The 22,156-nt window shown below is 40.6% G+C and overlaps 1 protein-coding gene across 1 annotated transcript in view; it reads right to left on the reverse strand.

Moving 5' to 3' along the window:
- Window positions 1-14,128: 14,128 nt before the first annotated feature.
- Window positions 14,129-22,156, reverse strand: part of LOC122795593 (zinc finger protein OZF-like) — a 318,033-nt gene continuing 310,005 nt past the window's right edge. Inside the window, exon 5 of the mRNA XM_044063851.1 lies at window positions 14,129-15,255. Within this exon, the coding sequence (XP_043919786.1) occupies window positions 14,255-15,255 (1,001 nt within the window). The 3' untranslated portion in view covers window positions 14,129-14,254. The remainder of the gene's footprint in view (window positions 15,256-22,156) is intronic.

Raw genomic sequence — 22,156 nt, forward strand, 5'->3', positions numbered from 1 at the left:
AGGAAGTATAGCCAAAGGCCTATGCTGGGGTAACAACAGAAATTCCCTAAGCCTTTTTGTGGAATCAGAGAAGTCCTGACCTTCCCACTAAAAATGCTCCCTCATGGAATGAAGAGTTTCTGAAAAGAAAAATCCTCAGGAGGAGTAGCAGAAGGAGTAGAATCATCCACATCAGAATCAGAATAAGGAGAGTACTCCTGTAAGTCTTCAGTCAAGACTCAAACATCTGAAGCCTGCTCAAAACCCCCAGCGCAGGCTCCACCCTGGGCCTCTTATCAGGAGGGGGCATAGAATCCCTGATCAAAGTAATCAAATCTTCTGCCATTTTAAGCATATGCTTCTTGGGCACAGTACCTGAAGAGCTAGGGGTAACACTAACTGAAGCTAAACCTGGCCTGCCCCTGGGGGAAGCCTTTGAAACAGAAGGAGAGGGCCTAGCCACCTTAGGAAGGGAGGGGAGTATAGTAACATGAGAAGCCCCCTCAGCCTGACTAGTCTCCTGAGAGGCCACATCTTGTAATAACAAGGTCTCCCCCTGGGAACACAAAGAAACCTCCGGTGGAGCCACCGGCTCCACCGATACCTCTAAAGAACCGGCGTCTGGTACAGACGGTTCTTCAAGCCTAGGCTTAACTGCCTTGTCCTTGCGCTTCTTTGAAGAAGCGGGCGTTGGAGCATCCGACGGCATTTTATAGTTACACCGCTTCCCAAAGACTAACCTCGCACAATCCAACCTTCTCTTTCTAGTGCGTTTATTAAATCGAGCACAAGAGCAACAGCCAACAATGTCGTGCTCAGGCCCTAAGCAAGGAATACACAAAGTATGATAATCTTTATGCGGTATCTGTTTCCCACAAGAAATGCAATTATTAACTTTTTCTGACATCCGGTAAATGACTGAGGCAAGAAAAAACTAAAATATTCCCCAACGGGGTACTTAGCCAACTTTGAACTCGGTCTGAAACTTCTAAATCGAAAAATCTCAGAACGCCAACCGGCACTTGCAACACTGCTTCTGCATCGGACCACGTGGCAAAAAAGACTGAGGATATGACGTCGGCCATGCGCATTTGTACCCTTACGTCCTGACGTCAGTCAAATGCGCCCTGACCGACGTCAGCCTTATACTTTGATATTCGGGCCGACCGAGGACAGCGGACTACCCAAGTGTAAGGACTGCAGCAATGTGAGATGAAGAACATCTGCAGGCTCAAAAGGAGCCTAAGTCAAATTTTTCCAAAACAAAATTAAGGTTGCAAGGAGGAGGAATAGGTTTTCTTGGGGGCCTAAGATGCAGGACACCTTTAAGAAATTGTTTGACGTCAAAACCAAAAGCCAGAGGAGGATTCAAGGACAGACAGGCAAACATTGCTGACAAGTGGGCCATCACAGAAGAATAGGCCAAGCCAGACTGGAGCAACTCACACAAATAAGAGAGAACCAGAGGGACCCCCCCACTGAAAAAGGTTCCTGGCTATAAGCATTGCACCAGACAGAAAATATTTTCCATTTGGACATATAAGATTTTCTGATTGCTGGTTTCCTTGCTTCCAGTAAAACCTTGAGCATATCCTCAGAAAAGAGGTACCTAAAAGGGATCAAAATAATGTCAGCTGAAGAGTGGGCAAGTAAGGATGGACGACTGACCCCTTATCGTGTGTGAGGAGATCCAACCAGTGAGGTAACTTGATTGTCCCTGACAAGATGCATTAAGAAGGATAACCACTGTTGTCTTGGCCAAAAGGGAGGCAGTAGCAAGATTTTTGGGAAGTCCAGCTCAATCTTCTGCAGGACTCTTGGAAGTAGAGGAAGAGGAAGGAAAACAAAGACAAACATCCTATTCCAAGGGAAAGAAAGGGTATCCATCTTCCATGCAGATGGCACAGCACTCTGGAAAAAAAAAGAGAGAGTTGCCTGTTCAGAGGGAAGGCAAAAAGGTCTATCTGAGAAATACCCCACCGATGGACTATGTCCAGAAACACATCTCTCTGAAGCATCCATTAGTGAGTCTGTGTTTTGGACCTGCTCAAGAATTCTGCCACTTGCTGTGCTCTGAAGGAATATACACTGCCTGAAGAGTTAACTGATAATCCCAAGCCTGAAGAGCCAACCTGCAAGGAAGGTAAGACTTTGTGCTCCCCTGCTTTTTGATATACCACATCACTGTGGTGTTGTCTGTGCAAATCTTCAGGGGGTCTGGAGAGAACATGGGGTAAAAAGCCTGAAGGGCCAGAATCAGAGCTCTCATCTCTTTGATGTTGATGGAGGTGCCAGAGATCTTTGACTTGCTGGTGACCACAGGAAGCCTGTAGTCAAAAAATCCAAAACCTGGAAACGTTGAGGTAAAGTACAGCATTTATTCCAAACAGGAAATAATTCACAAAGTCTTCAGGATCAACCTTTCATTAGTGTGTAAAAAAGAAATCAAATGCCTTCATTTAAATAGGAAATTCAAAACATAAAACGAATCACATAACACCGTAAGCCCCCCAACCCATGTCTGAGGCGTCTGTGAACAGTTCTTGAGAAGGAACCAGAGGCGTCTATGAACAGTTCTTTAGAAGGAACCAGTGGCTGAAAGGGCAGACCTGGAATGAGGGTAAGTTGCTGAATCTACCATTCAAAATCCCTTCTGAGACAAGGAAAGAGAGACACTCTGAAATCCTGTGGGTGGCAATGCTGAAGCCAAATTGACATGAGGTACCACTGAAGCTTCCTCATATGCAATCTGGCAAGAGGAAGCAATGGAATATATGGAATATAACAGGCCATGAAACCTAGGGCCCAAAGAAATATTGGCTGGAATGGCATGCAGGGGAAGAAGAGAATGAAACAAATTGTCAAGTTCAAAGCCTTTGAAGGTGAAACAGAGGCCAACATCTGAATTTTGCAGCCCAGATAGACATGATCCTGAAAGGCAATCAGGACAGACTTTTGGAAGTTGATAGTGAACCCCCGACTTTGAAAGAGAGATATGGTTTACTCTGGAGCCTGTAACAAGCAACTTGGAGAAAGAGTGAAAGTAGCAGACTCTAAATCCACCGTCAGGATCAGTGACAAGTGGAGTACCACAGGGTTCAGTCCTTGGTCCTCTCCTGTTTAGTATCTACTTCTCTGAAGTACAGGCTAACACAGAAGGTCTTTGGCTAACAAAGTTTGCAGATGACTGCAAACTAGGAGCCATAATCAAATCTCCTAACGATGTGGACATCCTACAAAAGGGCCTCACTGAGACAGATGCCTGGTGTCAAAGCCATGGCCTCAAGCTCAATGCCAAAAAGTGCATTGTCATCCCTTTTGGTAAAAACTCTGCACCCATGAACTACCACATAGGCGGTAGTCTACTTAACACCGAAAGTGTGATAAGAGACCTTGGGACACAGGTGGACAATAGTCTCTCCTTTGATAAACACATTGCCACAGTAGTCAGGAAATCCTTCTACGTGGCACTCCTCATCACAAAAGGTTTCTCACCCAGGAAAAAAGAGGTCACTGTTCTCCTCTACTCATCACTCATTAGACCCATTATAGAGTACAATGCCCCTTTTGGTATGTACCTCACAAGACATCTACAACAACTGGAAAGGTCACAGAAATACCTCACAAAGAGAATTGCCGGCCTCAAACAGATGCCCTATGCAGATAGTCTCAAAAAACTCCAGCTTTACTCTGTCGCATATTGCCTACTCAGAGGCGATCTCTGCCTAACATACAAAGCTATGTCAAACCCAGAGCTGTTGGACATGCTCAACGTAAAGAAATCCCAATCCCTTCGAGCTACACGCTCTAGGGACCTAAACATTGTCACCATAATAAACAGAACATGCTGGAGGGATAGATTCCTGTCTCAGAGACTTCCCATACTCTGGAACAAACTACCTATCTATATCAAACAAAGCTCCTCATTAGCATTCTTCAAGAAAAATCTTGATGATTGGATGGGAGATAGGAAATTCACCCTGGGGATCACTTCTGTGGCTTTGCTTGACAGGGACACAGGAAAATAATTTTCTTGGGTGGCAAAAGCCAGGGTACCGTTTGGCTAGGCTTATATAGGCCCTAGGGCCAATAGCCTAGTACCTACCTACGAAAAATCTGAATGCCTTGGTGTCTGAAAAGGCAATCACAGGAGCTAAGCATTCTGTGACTACCCTTGAGGCAGTAGAGCAGCCAAAGGGCAAAGCAAAGAATTAAAAATGAGGGGAAGAAACAGGGAAATGTAAAAACATTTTGAAAAAAGAGTGAGTAGGAATATGAAGGTAAGCATCCTTCAGATTCAAGGACACCAGAAAAGCCTGGGGCAACAACAGAGGAAACAAGGTTTGAACAGAAAGCATACGAAAAAAGGAACTTTGAGAAAGGGTTTGAGCAAGGAGAGATCCAGAATAGGCCTCTGACTGCCCTCCTTTCAAGGAACTAGGACCATTCTGGAGTAAAAATCCTTTCCCATGTGGGAAGAAGGAACCGACTGAATTGTTCCCTGCTCTACCAGGGACCCAAGAACCTCTAAGAAAAGAGGAAGCTGCACTACAGGTGGTTGAGGAATCCCTGAAAAAGGAAGGAGAGACTCCCATACTATAAAGTAATCTTGATGAATGATGGACAAAACCCAAGAATCTGAGGTGATGAGTTGCCAGTTAGGAAGACAGAGGAAGAGCTGTAGGGACAAATTAACCTGGCCAAAAGTCATTGGGAGGGCAAAATGTCAGAGAGAAGCAGGCTTGTCAGAAAGAAAAGGCTTCTGAACCACAGCAGCCTGGGAAGACTTAGCAGAATTTATTTATTTATTTATTTACATTTGTTGACCGGGCTAGTCTAGCTAGATACATATCCCTTTTCAGTAGAGGCCCGAGGAGAAAAGCTCCAACATGAGTGAATTAATACATTCAAAATATTCTAAAAATGACTATTTTCACATTACATAATAAGACACGATAAGAAAAAATTAATAAATTGTGAACAATGTAAGGTTTCATTAGAGTAGAAGTAAGAAATAAACAAGTCTTAATGCTTTAGTAGGGTTCATGTGAAGTCAACCAAAGTCTAAAGCATTAGAACATTAGCAAAACTATTTAGTAGTATTGTTCATAAGATATGGGGGGTAATTGTTAAGGAAGCAGGAGAAAAAGAAACGGGATGGGAGAGAAGAAAAGTAGATTCAATCAGGCTTTGAGCAGGGGCAAAGCCAATATATTTTAAGGTGGTCTCTAAGGTGTATTTTAAAGATTAGAGAGGATGAGAGTGAGGTGAGTGTATTAGGAAGTTTGTTCCAGATTCTACCCACAACATTGGAGAAGAGGGAATCGCCTGCTTTGTTATTAGAAGGGTTGTTGGCAATAAGTAGCTTATTAGCTGAGCGTAGTGTTGAAAGATTTTTTATAAGGGGAGATCAGATTAGTGAGGATGGGAGTATTAGTAGGATGGTGCAGGATTTTTTGTGCAATCACAAGTTGATTGCATAGTAGTTGATTTTGTAGTTCTAACCATTTGAGTTGTTTAAGGTTGAGGCAGTGATGGGTTCTGTACAGAGAGCCAGTGGGAAATCTGGTTATGTTATTGTAGCTAGTTTCAAGTTTGGTGAGATTATGCTTTGATAGACTGGTGTAAATGGCAGATGTATAGAATAGGGTGGAAGTAAGATGAGTCTGGGCAATGTATTTCTTAGCTAGTGGTGTAAGGAAGGGTTTTATTCTATACAGGGAGCCTAATTTTTTATTAACAGTTTTTATAATATTATTAACATGGGCATCAAAGCTGAGGTTATGGTCAATAGTTATACCAAGTAGTTGAGCAGTAGAATCAGGGGAAATGCAGGTTCCATTGTCAGAGGTAATAGTGAAGTGGAACTGAGGAGATTTTTTGGTGGGAGTAAAGAGTAGTAGCTTAGTTTTCTTGGGGTTAAGAAGAAGGTGAACAATTTTTCAACTGTGTTAAATACATTTTGTGTAAGGGTGTGGAGAGAGGAAGAAGACTTGGCAGTACAGGTAAGAGTAGAGTAATCAGCGTATTGTATACAGGTGGATTGTGGAAAAACAGTATGGAGATCATTAATAAAGATGGAGAAAAGAAGAGGGCCTAGGATAGAACCTTGAGGAACTCCAGTGCTCACTGGGAGGTGTGTGGATAGATTATTGTCCCAGAGTACTGCTTGTTGTCTATTTTCCAGATAAGATTTGAACCAAAGGATTGCTTGTGGGTCAAGAGATTGGGCTTTTAGCATATTAATAAGTAGGTTGTGACTGACCATATCAAAGGCTTTGGAAAGGTCAATAAATAGAGCAGCTGAGAGACAGTTATTGTTACGATTCCTATTTATGCAATCAGTAAAAGTTAAAAGGGCAGAAGTAGTGCTATGAAAGGGCCTAAATCCGTGTTGGCAGCTAGCAAGCAAGTTGTTTTGGAGAAGGTGCTGGAGTAGCTGATGGTGAATACATTTTTCCATAATTTTGGCTAGTGGGGAGAGTAGAGCAATAGGATGGTAGTTGGAGATTTCAGTAGATTTACCTCCTTTGTGCAAAGGGATTATATGAGAGAATTTCCAAATAGAGGGGATGTAGGCTTCAGAGATGGATCTGTTTATCAGGATAGAAACAGGGTATGCTATGGCTTTGGCTGCAATTTGAAGGTATTCTGCTGGGAGGCAATCAGCCGAGGGAGTGCAGGGTTTGAGTTTTTGAAGGTGTTTGCAGATAAAGGAGGTTGGTACAGGTTGCAAATGAAGGGAGGGAAAGGGACTGTTAGTGTGTTGTGTAGGAGTGGGGGTCATAGGAACTAGAGTTTGAGTTAAAGTTTGAATAGCTTCAATGAAGTAATTGTTAAAGGCATTAGCTATTTGCAGATAATTACTACTGGGAATAGAGCAGGGGGAAGGAGTTGTGGCATGTCCTGGTTTGAGAAGTTTATTAATGCCAGACCAGAATATTTTGGGATTATTAGAGTGTGAATGTTGCAGGTGGGAGTAGTAGTTTTTTTTATCTGAGATTATATCCTTTTTGACAGCATTTCTTAGTTGTTTAAAGTATAGATGATCTACAGAGCTTTTAGAGGTTCTCCATCTTGCCCATATTTTGTTTCGTAGAAACATTTTTTCTTTGGTTTGTTTTGTGAGCCAGGGGACTATTTTTGTCCTGATTTTGGAGGAGTGGAAAGGAGCATGGTTATTTAGAATTTGAAGGAAAGTAGAATTAAAGTAAGAGATTGTTTCATCTAGATTAAGTAGTTTTAGAGATGACCAGTTACATGCTTTTAGTTCATTAATAAAGTTCTCAGCTTGGAAGTGTTTTTTAGAATGATAGGTGACAAAATTGTTCTTTTTTGGGCTATATTTCTTTTGTTTAGTGATAAAGGTTAAAATATGATCACTAATGTCGTCAGGGAGAGATCCTACCTTATAGGTATCTGGGTGACTATTTATAAGGATCCAGTCAAGAGTAGTTTCTTTGTTACTTGGTTTGTGGATCCTAGTGGGGAAGTTTATTATTTGATTGAAACCAAATAGATTAATATGGGTGTTAGGGGTGGGGGAATTACATAAGGTCCAGTCTATATTAAAATCGCCTAATATAATTGTTTCCTGTGGTAAATGGGTAGAAAGGCTATTGAGAATGTTTTCTAGGGTGCTAGTATTGTTTCCTGGAGGGATGTAAGAGCAGATTATATAGATTGCTTTAGAGCTATTCATTTGGAGTTTGATAGTAAGGGTCTCATCATTGGTATTTGAGGGTAGTGATACATCATGGAGTGAAACCAGAAGATCATATTTGAACAAGATAGCTACACTGCCACCTTTTTTGATATACGGTCACATCTTAGGATATTATATCCAGGAGGGGTTATTTCTAGGTCATGAGTAGAAGGTTTTAGTCAAGTTTCTGTAAGGCAAAGGATATCAAATGGATAAATCTGAAGGAGAGTATGCAATTGACTAATTTTGTTGTTAATGCTACGAATATTAAGATGTGCTATACTGAGGGAGTTCTGAGTTATTAAAGAAGAGGTAGCATTATTAAATGATGGATTCTGTAGATTGGTATTTGGTGGGGATGGGCCAGGATTGGGATGAATATCTCCAGCTGTTAGAATGTTTATGGTTTGAATGGAGGAAATCTTTAAGTATTTATAGTACTTGGGTGGGGTTAGCTTATTGGGGAGGTAAGAAACATGGGTGTTTCTATGGAACTTGGGAAACAAATAGGCTGAAGTAGAGGTGATGTTGCTATGAAAAAGGCTGTGGGGATGTGTGATGGGGAGTGTTTGTAGATAGGTCACAATGTGCTTTAGAGTGTAGTGTTTATATGCAGTGAGTGAGTAGGTTAAGGATAGAAGTAAAAATAAGGAAGAGGAGACAAGAAAGTTTTTCAGGGAAGGTTTGAGAGAATGGGCCATTAGGGCAGTGAAATAGAAAGGTTATATACAGAAGATAGGAAGCTTAAAGTGTAGATAAAAGGTAGGAAGAGATAAATGTAATGGTTTAGAAAGATAGTCAGAAGAAGGGAGAAGGGAGTAGAAGATAAACTAAATAGCTGTAAAAGAAGTGATTATAGTTACTGATTATGTGTAGAGGTGAGTAAGGAGTAAGTTAAGGAGAGAAGTCAGGAGGAGTGGTGTTAGATAAAGAGGTGGAGTAGAGAAGAGGAGGTAGGGGAGGAGTTGAGAATTATATGTTGAGACTGACTGGATAGGTAGTAACGTGGGTGTGACTTGTTAGGAATAAGTGTAACAGCACTGGGGGTGGGTGAGAATTGGGGGTAGGGAGCGGGGTAGAGCAAGTAGTGAAGGAGACAATCAGTGAGCAGAGTAGCCCAGTTAGGGAAGGTAAGTAGTGTCAGGTGGAGCAGGTAAAGTTCAAGACAGAAGTATGTTGTTTACTAGTTAGAGGGTAGAAGGTGGTATGAGAACAGGTAGGAGCATAGAGTTAGCAGTTACGGAATATCTGTTCAACCAGACCAGGCAGGAGAACGTAGGAAAGAAATATAGCAAGGAGTTAAACTAGTAAGAATGAAAAGAGGGTAAAGGTTGAGGCCTGGTTAGACTGCCACCTAGTGATCTGTGGTGGTATTGCAACAAGTGACTAAGGGCAGAAAATTAACTAGTTGTGAAGAGTAAGGTAGGCAGTATGGGAAAGGAGATGTTAGACAGTACAGGTCTTGGAGAGGGGTCTGGCTGCTAGCGTTCCTTTCACAGAGGCCAAATATTTAGTTAGATCAACAAACAGAGTTGAAAATGGCTATCAACAGGGTCAAGAAATAAACGCACTTTATAAAAATGCTGCTCAGGCAGTATTAAAGTGTTGGGACAGCAAAACATTAGATCCAAATTGAGAAGACTTGTGAGAGACGGTATCCTTAATAGCCAGATAAGATTCTTAGTTCAGGGTAATGTCTAGACAGCTAGGAGGATAAGAAGGTAGGAAAACAGGGAGTTAATATAATGAGGCAGTATTAAGTAGCCCAAGTATCTGCTTAGAATAGACTTAACAACAGTTTAGCTTACACAATACAACTACAAAACTACAGTGTAATCATTAAAATAGAAGTAATAAACAACTGTGAACAATAGTCGCCTGTTCTAATGAGGCTAGGTTAGAACATGTAGTCTGTCAGTAAAAGCATTTTCTATCCTTGAACTATAACTCAGGTGCAGACATAGAATATGAAATAATATGTAGTTTAACAGTATAAATCAGTAAAAGGAGTTGGCAATGGCTAAAACGTTCATACAGTTATAGCAACATATTGTATCAAAGGAAGACATTAACAAATTGCGAGTAGCAAAAAAAAACACTTCCTAACAGCAGGTTGAAAGAGGTAGAATGCTTAGGGATAAGCAGGCTCACAAAAATGCATAGCAGCCACTTGGAATTTAGTAGAATTCCCACAGAGGGGAAGGCAGGATGCGGTTTAATAGTATCCTCTAGGGTAATTAAGAAACTGCCATGCAGTAAATTAGGACTTCTTACATTCCAAATTATGGTTGAGAAAGTAAAGGAATTCTGCTATAACTGTTGCAAAGGAAGCCTTTGCAACAGGAAGGATCTTGCCTACCACTCTTCTTGTCTTTAGTGGCTTGATGAGGCTGCCTGTGAACAAAAGCAGACCAAATAGGATAATTCCTCTGAAACTTAGGAACAGGGGATACAAAAATATGTTTAAGGTCCAGCAAAGGTTTACCTTTTTACTGAAGGGAATTAAACATACCAACAGCAACAGTCCCAGACAAATTCTTAATATCCAAAGGAGCATCCAGCAACTTATTCTTAATGTCTCCAGGTAATGACTGCAGATGAAGCCAAGAGTAACGCCTCATGACAGACCCAAAGGCAGGAGCTCTGAAAAAAGGCACCAGCAGCATCGTAGCTGAACTTAATAGAGTGGTGAGCTGCCTGAGATGTAGAATCCAAAGCAGATAAAGCAGACTTCCCTTCAGAATCAGGCAAGTCAGCAACAACTTGAAAAAACCTGGAAAATCAAGGCCAAAGCATATCTGGACATGTGGGTTTGGTAATTGATGCCCGTAAATGCCAGGGTGGAAGCAGTACAGACTTTCTTTCCAGTCCTCCACTATCCTTAACTGAAGGCAAAAGCCAAGAAGAGGGAAAAAGCTTAGAAGGCTTGTCAGAGGAGACTGACATCACAGCAGGGTCAGCAGATGGACACTTACAGAGGAATTGACAATCCATAGGAACTTTATAGAATCTGTCAGGTTTCTTAGGAGCAGAGAGCTGAAAATCAGGAGTCTTGCAGGCAGCTATAAAGGTGTCTAACAAAGCAGGCAACATAGGTATTTCAGAAGGTTTAGGAGTGTCCACCTGATGCAGCTCATAATACCTCTTCTGGGTATCAGACACCTGAGATGAATCCCACTTAAAATATTCCAACATTCTGGCTGTGTCCCCAAAAGACAACTCCTCCAATGGAGACTCAGGGCTAATGAACTCCTCTTCATTAGAGCCATAAGCCAAAGGAGTAAGCAACTGGGAAGAGTAAAACAAGGATCAGACTACATTCCAAATTCTCAACCAAGGAATCAGGTTCCCTATGCCTTTTGGAAGGAGTAGAAGTCCAAGGGTAGGGGTAGGGACAGAAACCCCGTTGGGAGGTTTCAATGCAATTAAGCATTAAATAGGCCTTGAGTAAACTCCTGCCATTCCCTTTGTGGGTCCTTAGGATGTACAGAAGAATGTTTAGTCTTCTGTTTTTTTTTTTCTTGGTAGGGATGTCAGCCCTAACAAATACTGGAGGTTGCAAACCCTGACAGATTCAATAAGATTACCTAGAACCTCTTCCCTGACAAAATCTGCAGAATCCCACTAAGGCCCTCCAAGGTAATCAAGTGTGGTTCCCACTTGATGACTGAAGTAGATGCCTGCAAAGCCTCAGAGGATGGGCAAGAAGAAGGATGCATGCCGGCCTCCAATGGGGTTGCAGCAAAGGAATCCAAAATCAATACTAGATGGCATGCAGAGCTAGCACCGGCTTCTAGAAAGATGTCCAGTGGAGGCTGAACAGCCATAGAATACGGCTGAGATTTCTTGGCCTTCTTCTTACTTAATAGCTGTATTTCGAGGTTAACTGATTCCACCATACTACCCCAAGTTAACTGCTTCAGCCTCTGGTGCTCTAGATAGACAGTCAGAGAAAACAACTGGCTTCTAAGAGCCTTAGGTACAAATGCCTTACAAATACCACAAGAGGTATGGTCATAGGAAGCACTCAAACAAAAAAAGGCATTGTTCTTTGCAATCCTTATGGGGAATCTGCCTCCCATACTGACATTTTCCCTTCTTGGATGACATGAACTCCAGGTAATAAAAGGAAAATTATATCAATAATAAAAAGAAAAAAGTCCCCAACAGGGCACTTATCTGATGGCTAGGTATTCAGCAAAGCAAAGGGTGTTCAGACCAACGATGATGGTGTTTGGACTGGTGGCAATGAAGTTCAGGGTAACTGCATCTGTACATCACCATTATGCCTTACATCCAGTATGGGGGGCATACGTGCGACATACAGTGCATACAAGATCTAAATGCTTTGATATGGTACCTCCCATACCAAGCCAACAGATATTGCCAGTACACTGGCTGACAGATTCAGTGCCAACTTTACCCCTCTCCCCAAAGTACCAATCATAATACCAGTAGATTGCCAGGCACCCAGTATTACTGCTGCACAGGTTAAAACAGCACTGTCCAATGCCAAGAATACAACTTCTATGGGACCTGACAATATCCCTGGTTGTGTTCTACATGAACTACAGAGTGAACTGGCACCTCACCTATGTGCCCTGTTCAATCACAGCCTCACCTCGGGTTTTGTCACTACCGAATGGCAAACTGTAACAGTCATCCTTCTCCACAAAGGAGGAGTGACTACAGACCCTGGGAACTATCGCCCCATTAGCCTGATGAGTCTGATATGCAAAGCTATGGAATGCATCATCATGGACCTAATAAAGAAGGATATATGGAATCTCCAAACTCTGGATCCCACTCAGTTTGGTTTTGTGAAGGGTAGATCATGCCTGCTAAACTTGGTTGACTTCTTTGAGTCAGTCACCAGAGCTGAGGATGAAGGCAAGGTGGTTCATAAAGCCTACCTTGATCTGGCCATGGCTTTTGATACCATTCCCCACTCAGGAATCATAGAAACACTCACTAAGCTTGGCATCAACTCCTGTATCACTAGGTGGGTTGCAAAGTGGCTCACAGATAGAACCCACAGTGTGAAAGTAACCGACTAGTCACGAGTGGAGTCCCACAACGTTTGGTCCTGGATCCTCTCCTGTTTGGTATCTACTTCTCTGAAGTCCAGGCCAACACGGAGGGACTCTGGGTGACAAAGTTTGCAGACAATTGCAAGTTGGGAGCTATTATTAACGTCCCAAGTGATGTTGACATCCTACAGAATGGCCTCACTGAGACCAACGACTGGTGTCAGAACCATGGTCTTAAGCTCAATGCCAAAAGATGTGTCGTCATCCCCTTTGGGAAAAAGCTGGTTCCCATGAATTACCACATTGATGGTAGTCCACTGAACACAGAGGGCATTATAAGAGATCTGGGAACACAGGTTGACAGCAACCTCTCTTTTAATCACCATACTGCCACTGTGGTCAGAAAGTCTTTCTATGTGGCACATCTCATTACTAAGGGTTTTGGGTTTTGCATCCAGGAAGAAACAGGTAATTGTCTTCCTCTACTCTTCCCTCATTAGGACAATCATCGAGTACAATGCCACATTTGGGCTGTACCTCACTAAACAACTGCAACAACTGGAGAGGCAGCATAAGTACTTCACAAAGAGGATTCTAGGCCTTAAACATTTGTCCTATATGGACAGACTCAAAACATTCCAACTATTCTCTGCATCATAGCGCCTACGTATAGGCAATCTCTGCTTGACTTACAAAGCCACATCTGACCCAGCTCTGTTAGAAATGCTACATCTAAAGAAATCCCAATCTCTCTGTACCACATGCTCCAGAGACCTCAACCTCATTACCACAAACAGAACTTGCTGGAGGGACAGGTTCATAACCCAGAGACTGCCCATTCTATGGAACAGACTTCCTATACATGTCAAGTAGAGCACCTCGCTGACCCTCTTCAAGAGAAATCTTGATGAGTGGATGGGAAACACAAAATTCACCCCGGGGATAGCTCCAGTGGCTCTACTTGACATATGCACTGGAAACTAAGGTCGGGTGGCACTATGCCAGGATAATCCCATGGCTAGCCTTGTAAAGGCCCCAGGGCCATTAGCCTAGTATGAACCTATGAACCTATATACTGGCTGGACATTGGGCTATCCGTGGCAGTTGATCCATATGGTTACACAGTGATACAAAAGCATGTCTGTAATTTTCATCACTTTTATATATCCCATTTTCTCATGCTGTGCAAGTGGATATTTAGAGCAAAACCATTTCTTACAATCAATACATTTCATCTTTTTCTTATATAAACATGTTTAAGGCAATAAAGCCCTGTTCAGCACAAAAATAAAAACTTGCATCAATTGAACTTCCAAAAAATTCTCTAATCAAAAGTGTACACACTGGTACTCAACAGGTTTGTATAATGATAAAATAGTCATTGTAATAATATTGTTTCTATCTAGTGTGAATGTACAGTAGAAAGACAACGTTTTTATTAGCAAAACAAAAAAACATGTTCACAGGGGCTTTTTTTGTGTGTGTGAATGATGATGAAATACATCAGCATTGCATGCTCCACTTAAACCATTTCTTGAATTCACTGCACAGTTATAATTTTAATGTCTGTGTGAATACAGTGGTGCTTGACAAGGTACCTTTTATAGTTGAAGCATTTGTTGCATGCACTACATTGGTAAGGTTTCCATCCTGTATGTACATGCTGGTGAGCATTAAGGCCAGCCCTACTCTTAAAACGTCTCTTACATTCGATACAGGAATATGGTCTCTCTCCGGTATGAATACGCTGGTGGCTAACAAGGCGTCTTCTGTAAGTGAAACGTTTTTTGCAGACACCGCATTCATACGGTTTTTCTCCTGTATGTATATGCAAATGAGTGTCAAGGTTCTCTTTCCTTGTGAAACATTTATTGCACTCACTGCACTTATATGGTTTTTCTCCGGTGTGTAAACGCAGGTGATTAATAAGAATCCTTCTGCTCCTAAAACTTTTCTTACAGTCACTGCACTGATACGGCTTCTCCCCAGTGTGAATACGCTCATGGGTAACAAGAGAACTTTTGTAACTGAAGCTTTTCTTGCAAACACTGCATTCATATGGCCTCTCTCCTGTGTGCACATGGTTGTGAGCAAGAAGTCCACCCTTACTCTTAAAATATCGCATGCACTCCATACACTGATATGCTCGAACTCCAGTGTGGACACGCCGGTGTGTACCTAAGGCTCCTTTATCCCTGAAACATTTCTTGCACTCACTACATTCAAATGGTTTTTCTCCTGTGTGCATGCGCTGATGAACAACTAGGGACCCTTTCATGCTGAATCTTTTCTGACATTCAGTACACTGAAATGGTTTCCCTTTTTTGTGATAACGCTGGTGTCTAGTAAAAGTGTATTTATTCCAGAAACTTTTACTGCACTCCCTGCATGTAAACACTGTCTCATCCTCAATGGAAATATGCTCGTGGAGAAGGCCTTTGGCATCAGGGCTAAGAAGCATCTTTGTAGCTCGAGTTTTTTGGAGATTGTTTCTAGTTGACGGAGAAGTTTGGCTACATTTGTGCTCTGACTCTGGGGCACCTACAAGAAAAACAATTTAGTTGAAGCATTTTCATATACAAACACCATATGTTAATTATTTTTGACATTTTCAGATTACAATGCAGATCAGAAAACTGTCACATTCCAGATTAGCAACATGCAGAACTGAAATTGAAATCCTGCTTTCCACCAGCTAATATCACCGGTACAACTGCAAAGCACAAGCATGAGGTAATGCCGCGGCAGCGGAAAGGCAGACATTTCTAGGACAGTTGTCTTCTCCAGGAAGGAAGGCCGGTCACTTGTCATTAAGAGGAAATCTGTTGTAGGCAGAGTAGAACCATGTGGTGCATCCAATATAAAGGGCAGAAGAGCATATTCACAGAGGTAGATGATTTGTAACTCTGGGAATGCCAGTGCACATTAGTAAAAGTACTTCTTTACACAGGAAATTAACACATTTCACTATGTAACTTTATATTTAACTGGTTGCAGTTATTTTTTCTACTGCATTGTTTATGCATCTGAAAGCTATGCAGCAAAAGGGTCTTTATAAATCAAATACTATGTATTATTTCAGTGCTGAATATCTATTTATGTTATGCTTATTTACTAGGTAGGGTACTTATCACAGCTGACCATGTTCAGGCCCAGACCAGGTTGCATAAACAACAATAATTACAACACATGGTCACATATAATGAGGTCAAGATAGAACATGCTGCATGTCTCCTGACTTCAAAACAAAACCAAATCCCCACAAGTGCATCAAAGTGCCTCCTAAAGAAAAAAAAATGTAGCACAGTACTATAGGGAAGGGGTAAGTTATAACTAGATGTTAGGAAGTAGCCTAAACTATTCTAATAAAGGGAAGAGAACCTCCAAGATAAATCAAATGCAGCTTTATTTATAAAATCTGTCCCTGTATGCCCATATTATACTTACCTGACGTCTTCCTTAATATATCACTTGGCCTGTAAGTTGTTTTTAGGAGATGTATTTTCCTTTTTAATTTAGCAATATTACTTCATATTTTTCCACGGTTAGTTTTGGTTTGGAACAAGACCATATCTTGGGTCCCTTATATTTCAAATCAGACAGCAAAGCTGGTACAGAAGAACAAAGGGTGACTAATAAACAGGTAAAGGACAAATGGAAGGGCTTTACAAAAACTAAGGATGTGTGAATAAGTGACCATTAGCCAGCAGAAAAACTAAAGTAACAAGTTAAAAAACTGCAAATAAGAAGGAATGTAGATACCAGGAAGGCTTGCAGTAGCTGATTTACTGATTTAGTACAGTAGTAATGCTAGGTGCAAGGCAGGGGTGCCTTGGCAGCTGAAATGACAACTATGATTCATGAATGGAATGGTACATTTATCAGTACCTGGCTTGCTGTGAAAGAAACATACAGTATGCTATATACGAGCTCAGTATACAGTACATTTCATCAGCAAATGAAGCACTGTAAGTACAGAAGCGGTGCAATGCTACAGCACAGCAGCAACGACAAGGCAGGGTGCACAGCACGGTAACTTATCTGTCCTATTGTATGTTAGTAAAGGAAGTGCTGAGGCAGGAATCACAAAAAGAAAAGGCAGGTTGTACACCACAGTACCATATGCAAGCTGCAGAAGGGTAATGATAGGGAATGGAGTTTACAGATCAAACAACAGAGGAAGAAGGAAGATCTAAGAGTGATATCTATTCAGTTTTCCTGGACTAAGTGCAACAGCTGTGCTCTGTGCAGAAGAACAGTAGCATGAAAATAAAGGTGCAGTTTAAGAATATTTGCAGTTTTGTCCCATTTTTGGAGGAGCAGAATGCAACAATAAAAAGCCTGTGGAGCTATTATTTTTAGTAAAATTACAGTGGAGATAGTTTATATGATGCAGAAAAGATAGAGAAAAAGGAAGAGATCAGTACATAGGAAAATACACTAAAGAATGTCTAATTCAGGAAAAATAAGAAAACACTTCTTCAGATTCCAAGATTGTAACAGTAGTGTGAATTGTTAAAAACAGAGCTCTGGGCAGAGAACTATTAAAAATATCAAAAGCCTGCAAACTACTGTATAATTATTTAACAAAAAATGGTAGAAGTGTCTGTGACATCCAGAAGATGAACAGAGATGAGAAAAATGGAAGTAGAAGGAAGAACAGCTATGAAATCTCAGATGTAGACAGGAAACTATGGAGTGAAGATGGAAAAAGCAGATTAAAGGTAGCTCTGAGATTTTCAAGATAAGTGTCTCCCTGTTGGAATACATAGAAACAAATAACAGAAGGTTGCAGAAAACAGATGTTTTAACCAGGCATTCAGAAAAAATAACTGGCATACAAACAACGAATAGCAGGCGAAAGAAAAAAAAAAAAACAGAACTAAATGAAAACAAATGACACAGAAAATGGCTGAACCAATCTGACATTTACAGTAGCACCATAATAAATCACAGGGATGGATTGCAATGGCTTCATGAAAAACATACCTCAAGCATGTGGACTAGGCTCTCTATTACTTAATATAAAAAGAGAAAAAGCTCATGGAGGAAACATTCCTAACTTCAAAATGAGAAAGCAGCCAATATCTACATACTGACTAAACTGAAGACATACCAGCTAGTGAGGAAAAGTCTTTTTTTCAAATAAAAATGAAAATCTTAAAAGCTGGAGTAATAAGAGACTATACAGACAGGGATTTTTCACTACAAACCCAGATTAACAGAAGTACTTTTCTTCCTTCCATAAAGCTGTGCAAAAAAAAAAAAAACTTCATTTCAAGTTATTGTATCTTGCATTACTTGAAGTCTTCTGCTTACTTTGATTAAAACCCTACACAGATCCTCAATAGGCACAAGATCCCACAAAAAGGAAAAAAGAAAAGAATTAGAAGAGTCAGAAGGGGGCAAATGAACAAGAAACCAGTCAACAAAAGCAGAAAAGCAAACTTTGGACACTTGAGAGAGGGGGTGTCCTATGAAGCCCTTTCCTGTTTTCCAAACAAAATGATGGCTAAAACAAATAAGATGAAAGAGCTTTCAAAAACAAAGTTTGACAGATTCCATAAAGTGGATATATGTTTATATGTTCAATGATGTTTGATATAACTAAAATGTGACCTGCACTCCGAATCATACCTCTCAAGTGTACCTCATTACGAGGAACGTACCTCATTTGGGGTCTTAGAAAGTTCATGTTCCTTGAAGTTCCTCAAAGTTCCACATTGAAAGAGTCTGTCACATATTCAGTGTTAGGAATTTATTTAAGTGAAATCCATGATAAATAGAAATGAATCATATTAATTCATTAAAGGATCTTCTTTATAAATAAAACCAGCATATTTTAACCATCCTATGACCTTCCTAGTTGAAGTTGTTAGCAAACCCTTAGTATGTGTTCCACATTTTGCCCACTTGTTCCACATTATGAAGGTGAGTGTCCCTCATTATGGAGATGGAAGGTTGAGAGCTATGCTCTGAATGGAGATCTCTATGGAGATCTGTGTCTAGCCTTTTGAGCCATGAAAGACCCCTGCCCTAGTTAATGTCCTACTTTTTGCAGAACTAATGGCACCTCAAATACTTGGTTAAAGCAACTATACCTTCTTCAGCAGATAAATAAGACATGTTGGTGTGATAGATTCATATCTCAACGGATCTCTCACAGTGGGAACAAACTTTCACTAAATGTCAAGCAGAGTAGCATCCTCACACTTTCAAGGTAAACCTAAACAATTGGATGGGCAGCCTCAAATTTTCCCCAGGTCTATCTTCTCTTGCCCTCTTTAAGGTTAGAAAGGACTTCTGAATAGGGTTTCTTTTGGCTAGGCTTGAAATGGTCTGCAGATGAATTGTATAGTACTTACCTATGAACAAAAAAGCAATGAAATCAGTAATAGGCAGAGCAGTAAATATTCATCAAGGATCTATGGTAGTAGCTACAGATTAAAACACTGTAGAAAATAAGGGAGATATTTCTGGAGGGCCAAGATGCCAAAGAATATTGGTTGAAGGTCGATATTGCATGTATTTGGGCTCTTTTATATAATTACAATAATAATAATAATAATAATAATAATAATTATTATTATATGCATTGGAATATATATGTTTTACATGGAAATATGGTTCTTGGGCAAGATTAAATAGATGTTACATACAAAAATAGTATTGTAAAGTGCCATAAATCATAAAGATACATCTGGTGACAGTGTCACACTATGTACCTATACAAATTAAGTCTGTAAGCAAGTAAAAGAACGCTGCCACAAACACTAGTATTTTCCTGTATTTCTTTTGAAAAGCAAGCTGTTTAATGATTAGGTAGATTAAGTGAAAAGTTACTGGATTTTAATCTAAGTATAAAGACCTTGCAAAGGGTTTGGATAACTAAATTGAAGTTCAAAAATGTGGTTAGAATAAAAGTAAATGAGATATATAATAATTCAATTTGTATCTAGAGGGTTCCAGTTGATAAGAGTGAATACTCAGAAGAGCAAGCACTGTTTTACACACCTTATAAGAGTGAAAGATGTTTTCCATTTATTTTTTAGCCTGCCGACTGCTTTCCGTGCAAGATCTCATTGAAGTGGGGCAAGGAAATTTGCCTTCACCCTGCTGTTATGTGAACTCAGGGCTGGCATATATAATTAGCAGTGGGTGTGGGATACAGGGAGACGTGCCACCCTATAAATATATATATATATATATATATATATATATATATATATATATATATATTTACATATGTCAATCATTTTAGATTTTCTCTAAAAGTATTGCTCTTTCTTCATTTGTTCTTTGAAACAATCAGTATTTGAAGTTAATCATCTAGAGCTTTAAAAATATAGGGCTCACAGAAGTGAAAAAGAATAGGCAGAATACAACAGGTTTTAATTCACATGAAAATGAGCATAACACAACTGTTTTAAAACAGCTATTTTTTTTTACAATAACTCTAGAGCAAACAAATTGCTGGCTCAACATTTGAGGCAACAAAAAGTTGAAAGGAATATATCTAAAATGAGAAATAATGAGAATAGTACAATAGAAGTCAAACCAGAAAAAGTATGAATGTAACTGTAAACTATTATAGCACACTATATAGACAAGATATACCAGCTGAGAGTAACACATGAGAAATGGCAATATATCTGAGACACAGCTTCTTATGTTAAAAGAAGTAGAAAGAGTGACAGTAACATTGAGAATAAAGGAAACAAACTGAAGAAGCAATGAAGAAACAGAATACATTAGGAACCTAGAGTCCAAGCTCTCTCCCCCTCAAGCCAGTATATTTGGCACCGAAAAGGTTGTCAACACAATCACTACACGTCAACCACCATGCACACAACACACACCTACATATGCAGAGGTCCTGCATATAAACATAACCAAACAAGAGAGACCTCTGAGGCAAAAACACATGCAATCTCCACAGCCCTCCACACCACATACCACGCATAGTCCACACACCTGTACCTCAAGGAATGCATTTATTTAAGTATTTATTTATTATGTTGTCAGACTTGACAACAAAATAAATTAGTAAATAAATGCATTCCTTGAATGTAAATAAGGAATGTGTTACACATCCAGTATGGCTGTCTCTGCCCGTACATAGATTACAGCTGCAGCGGCTAGGCTTTTCAGCCGTATTGCACTACGGCAAAGTTCCGCTGCAGCCATTTGGGTTCGGCGATGTAGCTCGCAGGGAATTGTCTTGCGGGCTACACGCCGGAACCCACCTCACAGCCACTAAGATTTCACCATAAACCCAACATATTAGTCATAGGAGACTCCATTGTGAGATACACAGATGTGCCTCTCACCAGGCTGGATTAGGAGAAAGTCACAGTTAGTTGCCTGTCAGGGGCCAGAATCCACCATATCACATACGCACTCAAGTTTCTCAACAGGTACTGTTATGACTCTGTCATAATCCATGTTGGCATGAATGACTTGAGACGTACCTCTCTGGAGACTATATGAAGAGAGAGAGAATTGAGCTCACTGATTATGTGTCCAAGGCAGGTATGTCCCTAGCCTTAAGCAGCATTCTGTCGTCACCCAGAATGATGCCTCAATACAAACAGAAAATGATTGACTTTAACAACTGGCTTAATTTCTGGTGTCATTCCAGGGGAATCCAGTACATGGCAGCCTGGGAAGATATGATCAACAGACCACAATGCTTTGCCAGACATGGCCTGCATCTGTCTCACCTGGGCTTCAGGCTCCTGGCAAAGGCTCTTGCCTCCCCTATAGTACATATTTTAGGAAAAAATATGAGGCTAAAACTACCAACATAAAAATTTCAACAAAACACAAATTAAAGGTCATGCTGCTAAACGCTAGGAGTCTAAATATGAAATGCACTCATTGCAAGCATTCCCTAACCTTGGAAAATGCTGAAATCTGTGCAGTCACAGAAACCCGGTTCAAAGCTGTGGAAAGCACCACAGCCTTACCTGGTTACTCATCCTATCATACACTCAGATCCCAAACTGTGAGCAGTAAAGCCAAAGGAGATGGAGTTTCAATATACATTAAAGGCATACACACCTCCAGGCTGGTCAAACAGTATGACACACAGGAGACACTCCATGTACATTAACCACTGCCAAGACCCCTGTTCAAATCATAGCTAGCTACTGGCCCCCAAATCTGACTCAATATGCCCAATCTGCCTATTTGGACCTGTTTGAATCTACCAAGATTCAACCCTTAACCCTGATCCTGGGTGACTTTAACTTCCCAAACACAGGTTCATAGGTAGGTACTAGGCTATCAGCCCTGAGGCCTATATAAGCCTAGCCAAAAATGTTCCATGACTTTCGCCACCCAAGAAAATTATTTTCCTCTGTCCCTGTTGAGCAGAGCCACAGAAGTGATCCCCGGGGTGAATTTCCTATTTCCCATTCAATTGTCAAGATTTTTCTTA

This window comes from Protopterus annectens, chromosome 2.part2 (assembly GCF_019279795.1).
Source record: "Protopterus annectens isolate FY-2018-M chromosome 2.part2, PAN1.0, whole genome shotgun sequence".
In the NCBI taxonomy this organism is placed as follows: domain Eukaryota; kingdom Metazoa; phylum Chordata; order Ceratodontiformes; family Protopteridae; genus Protopterus; species Protopterus annectens.